A 5,467-nucleotide genomic window follows, 5' to 3' on the forward strand; every position below is an offset into this window, starting at 1 on the left:
GTGGTGAAAAGTGGTCAATGTGAGCTACCTTAATGATTGCCATGTAATATACTCTAATATATAACTTTGTTTTCAAATTTCAAATTGTAATTTTTTTCTTTTGTTGTTTAGCTTTGTAAGCACATATTGTTATATTTTTTTCTTTCCTTTTGTTATTTAGCTTTGTAAGCACATATTGTTATATTTTTTTCTTTCCTTTATGTTCTTTTCTTTTCCGTATATGTTTTAAAGTTGTCTGATTAAATGTTGTTTGGGACCCCATGAAGACTAGCTGGTCGTCTAGGCGTAGTTATTGGAGAGCCTTTTAATAAATACAAATTCCCAAAACCCTTAAAATATGTAAACTTTCACCAGACTTGATGAGACGTTCAATTTGGTGAGTTTTTGAGTATGTTTAGCCCCTCAAAAAGGCAATTAATTTGCCGGATAAAGAATTTAATAAGGGCCCTTTGCCACTGTCGGTGCTCGGGCTCTAATTATAACAAATCCATTGCATCAGTAGTCAACCTCTTTACTGTGACACACATCACTATTGCAGCCAGTCTGAGCGTAATGATTAAATAACTCAGTCTTGACAATTTTCAGACAACTTATAGAAACAGCACATACTGCTCTTTTTTCTAAGGTCTGTCAGGTTTCAAGTATGATAACATCCTTAACAGACATTTTCTAATTTCTGGTAACTTCAGGCCATACACAAGAGGATTCACAATGGGAGGAATCACAACAAACTCAAGTGATAAAATGAGTGCTAGAAATGGATTCAGATCTTCCAGATTGATTCTGCTGAGCATAACATCACAAAACACAGTAACAGAATAGATGACGAATGTAACAATGTGTGGCAGACAGCTTTGTATCACTTTGCTTCTGAACTCTGAAGAGCGTTTCCTACAAAGGAGAATAATTCGTCCATAAGTATACAGGACAAAAGCCAGGGGCAGAAAGACTGTGCTTACGGACACAAACCTGCCAACAAGGTCATTGATCACAGTACTGACACATGACAATTTTACAACAGGCCATGCGGCACAGAATACTTTGGGTATCTTATTGCCACACAATGGGAGTATGTAAGCCAGATAAACACAGGCTGCAACAGAAAAGGCTGGATAGACATGTGCTAAGGCAATCAACTTAGAGACATTCTTGGAGGTTAATTTGTTGTGGTAATGTAAAGGTTGACACACAGCAACATAGCGATCATAAGCCATAATGCCTAAGATAGTGAGCTCATAGGATGCATAGGTGTAAATGACATAGATCTGAAGGAAACAAGCTGACCTTGGGATCAAATGAGTATCAGACAGAAGGTCTCTCAGAAATCGGAAGAAGAAGCCGGCGGAGCCGTACAGAGAGTTAATAGAGAGACACAAAACAAAAATATACATGGGCTCATGTAAGGTTTTCTCTCGTGATATCACCACTATAATGACAAGATTAGCTAAGATAATACAAGCATACAACAGGAGACAGAAGACAAACGCTGGGTAGCGATAGTTGCCTATCATCACAAACATGGTGAGGTCAAAATAAGGAGGATAAGTGCTGTTTTCCATTTACCCCATAGACAGTGGCAGAGATTGTCTGATAAGTAAAGACAATTTTGCAGCTGGAGCTTGTTTAGAAAGAGCTAACCAAATGAAAAAATGAAAGTAATAAATGTGTAAACATATATTCTTAATCAACGTCAACTTCAAAATGATGTATGTTATATCAGAATGGCTAAAGTCTCAGTAAGATTTAATGCATACATGCAGTGGTTTTGTATACTCCTCAATGGTGTTCATGCTCTCTGTCTGTCTTTCTGTCTGTGTGTGTGCCTGCTGTGGTTTAAGAGGAGCAGCTGAGAGCCTCTTTACTTGTCACACAGAGTTATGTCACCGCAGTCATCACTCCATGGGGAATCCAGAATGGAAACTTTGTGTGCAAAACACATTAACCTAATTTTGATATTCCCTTTGCAATGGCATGTGAATGGCTTTGATGGTGAAGATGCAAATTGAATCAAAACTATTCTGCATTATTCAAAATCAGCAATGTTGAAACACTTGGTTTACTTTAAAAGGTGCAATGCATTAACATGAACGTGTTTGTATGATAAAGTATGAAAATTTGTGCAGCAATTCATACAGTATCCTATAAAAAAAACCAGCTGGTCATGTGACAATCGCTCACATAATAAACTAGCAGTCCTTATCGTTGCATTTAGAAAAACGGTTACTGTGTGCCGGTCACCACTACGGTCCCTTCAGTGGTCATTGAAGTTAAACCGACAAAAGGTGACTACCATGCGCCAATGTTAAGATTGGAAAAATGTTTGCATACATTGCATGTTTGGGTTGGTTTAAAACACCGGTCCCAGTACTCCGACAGTCGGACACAACCTCTGCTGTTATGTTTCACGTCCAACTAGGCCTACTGCTTATTATAGATGCAACATGAATGCTAGTTTACGTGATGATTAAAGATAAGTTGCAATGATTTAATATGTCAACTTTGTTTCTTAAATCACATCTTAGATTTCTTCAAACTATTTAAACATGCACACTGTATATAGCAGAGGGCTTCAATGTTTTGTAAGCCAAGGATGTCACGGTTTCGATTTTTCATCCTGTTTTCTTCCCCTCCTCTGTGTTCCCTCCCTGGTCTTGTGTTTGGGTCTTATCTTGGGTTCCCCCCAGTGGCTATATGTTCTGTTTCCTGTTTTATTTTGAAGTCTGTTTTTTGTCTTGTCTCACATCTGGCTTTACTTCCCGTGTCTTCCCGGTCTTGTGATTACCTGATGTTTTCCACCTGCTCCCCTGCCCTCTTGTCACCTGCCTCTTGTTACCTAATTACCTTGTGTATTTAATGTCTGTGCTTCCCTTGTCTTTTGCCAGATCCTTTTGCCCTCGTCCTGCGAGTGTGTCCTGCCCGTTTTTGATTAAAAAACAAAATAAAAAATTAACAATAATTTGGAGGCCCCCCTGCATTGACTCTGATGACCCCTCAGTGGTCCCGGACCCCCTGTTGAAGATCCCTGGTATATATCCATGCTGGTAGCATTCAAACATTTTAATCAGCCTCAGCTGTAATTAAGGCTGATTAGTAAATGTTAGCATGCTTACACGCTAACCTAACACCTAATGATTAACATGGTAAGCGTTACACCTGCTTAGCATCAGCATGTTAGCATAGTGGTAGAGAGATGAAGTCACGCCCTTCTACCTCCTGTCCATGGGACCTACAGTATCTTTTGAAAAATTATTAACGGGAGTCAGTGAGAGATATTTAGTAATTTTTGATGCTATGCATTTCACAAATGATGGGTTCATTTAAAAGATACTTTTAAATGTCAAGAGATATACAATGTGATGCAAAGAAGATGAACATCATTAGGTTTTGTGTGAAATTGCTTAGTGAACTACATTTCTTGTCTCGAACAATATATGTCACCAGGGAACTATGGCTGTGTGTGTATATATATACAGTATACATTGATATATACTGTGTATATATATATATATATATATATATACACACACATATCTTTAAAACATTCTCTTTTCAAAACAACTTGTAGAACAAACCCGCCGAACACACACACACACACACATGCATGCGCACGTACACACAAAGGCCATAGGCAAAGTCCCTCAGTCCTCCTGACTGGCGACCATTGGCCCGACATCCCTAATATATTTCCACCAGGTGTTGAAACACAGAGCGTTTTTGTGAAAGAAAATGTGAAAAGAAATAAGATGTGATAAATATGTTTTTCGCTTATTGCCCCTGATGCAATGTTTAATGATGTCAACACTAATGAGAGCCCACAGGATGGTAGTCTATTTTTCAAAGGCTATTAATGTAGAATAACTAAGTTGGAAATGGTCAACAGGCCATTATCTCCATTCTCCCTCGAGTGCAATTAAACACGCTTAGCTACCCAGGAGGGCAATCCTGGGAAACCAGACCAAAACAAAGAGACGTTTCAGTTTAGCAAATGGTCAAGAGAATGGAAAACAAACTTTGACAAACACACTGCCAACAATAGGGTTAGTCAGTGTTTTGGAAAGACACAGATGACTGAGCTTGTGACCTCCCACTTGTAGAGCCCGTTCTGACGGGCTAAAACATTCATCGCCACTTTTGTTGAATGTACTTTGCACTAAAAGTGAAATGATTTCCAGAGACATGCTGGTCGCTGGACTCATGCTACAGCGGTGATGAATTCCATGTCCAATTTAAAACCTGGTCAAACATCGCACCATACATTTGTATTCATAATAATAGGAGTATTTATTTCTAATCCGGCTTTTATTGTTAAATTCTTTTTTTGTATGTTGTTCAAAACAAAAACTATTTAGTCATTCAGTAGTATTTTTATTCATTCATCACACACAATACAAAAAGCCGGCAAAAAAACGTTTATATAAAACCTATGTAATACCGTCTAGAAGGTATAGAGATGGTAATTAAGAGTGAGAGTTAGTGACTTGTCTCGCTTTGCCAGACCTTCGCCGCAGCACTGTGGAGGAGGGTCTAGCTTGTCCACACAGCATTCTGGGATGAGAGGAAAACGTGCTCTGGTTTGTTGACATTTCTCTAAGCCAATCACAATCGTTTTGGGCGGTGCTAACCACTGGTAAAAGCCGAGGAGCCGCTGCAAAATAGCCTCAGGAAGGAACTTGTGTTGGTGGAACGTATGTATGTTCAAATGCAGTTTTAGTCGTGCAACATAAAACTCAGATTGGACAGATAGTCTAGCTAGCTGTCTGGATTTACCCTGCAGAGATCTGAGGACCAGGTAACCATAGTCCTCAGAAATCCACCGGAGGTTAAAATGCCAACACAAAGGCAGTCCAAGGCAACGGATTTCCGGCAGAAATTAGTGAAATCTGGCAGAATGGAGCAATCCTGGAAGTGGAACGTCGAGGATACAGACTAGTTACTAGGCTTGTTCGAGATGAGCCAGGTCAGCGCAGAACTGATGACCGGCAATCGCCGCACAATCCATGCCGGTTAGATTTGTGCCCAACTAGTTCGACTTGATCCCGACTTGCTCTGACGTCATGCGCACGAGGGCAATGATAAACTAACAATGTCAAGGCACCCGCAGGTTTGAGAGGCAGAATGCGCGGTTGCTTTCCACCAACTGCGAGACCCAAGGAGGTAAGCCAATCCCCACTAACCATAGCTCCTATAGCGCCATTTTTATGCTACCTAGCACTCACCCACCGTTAGCATTTCATTAACTGCCATTCATTTTGTTGTCACTTTGACAGCGAATAACTTTACATCTGAAGCGTTTAAAGACTCTACTGTTCCACTGAGTATTTCTAAAGAAACACAACAATGTGTACAAGTCTCCATTACCTTGTACCTCATGTTATGGCTCTGTAGCAGATGTTTTAAAAAGGTAGGCCATGGCCAAATGCACTGTGAATACGCACTTCATTCTGTTATCATAGTGCATTAATTCTGC

General features: G+C 39.8%; 1 protein-coding gene across 1 annotated transcript; it reads right to left on the reverse strand.

Annotated features, from left to right (window-relative positions):
- Positions 1–620: 620 nt before the first annotated feature.
- Positions 621–1,559, reverse strand: LOC116687374 (olfactory receptor 142-like). The gene has a single exon (XM_032512700.1). It carries the CDS (start codon positions 1,557–1,559, stop codon positions 621–623), a length of 939 nt encoding a protein of 312 aa, XP_032368591.1.
- Positions 1,560–5,467: the final 3,908 nt, after the last annotated feature.

Source organism: Etheostoma spectabile, chromosome 4, assembly GCF_008692095.1.
Source record: "Etheostoma spectabile isolate EspeVRDwgs_2016 chromosome 4, UIUC_Espe_1.0, whole genome shotgun sequence".
Taxonomy (NCBI): Eukaryota; Metazoa; Chordata; class Actinopteri; order Perciformes; family Percidae; genus Etheostoma; species Etheostoma spectabile.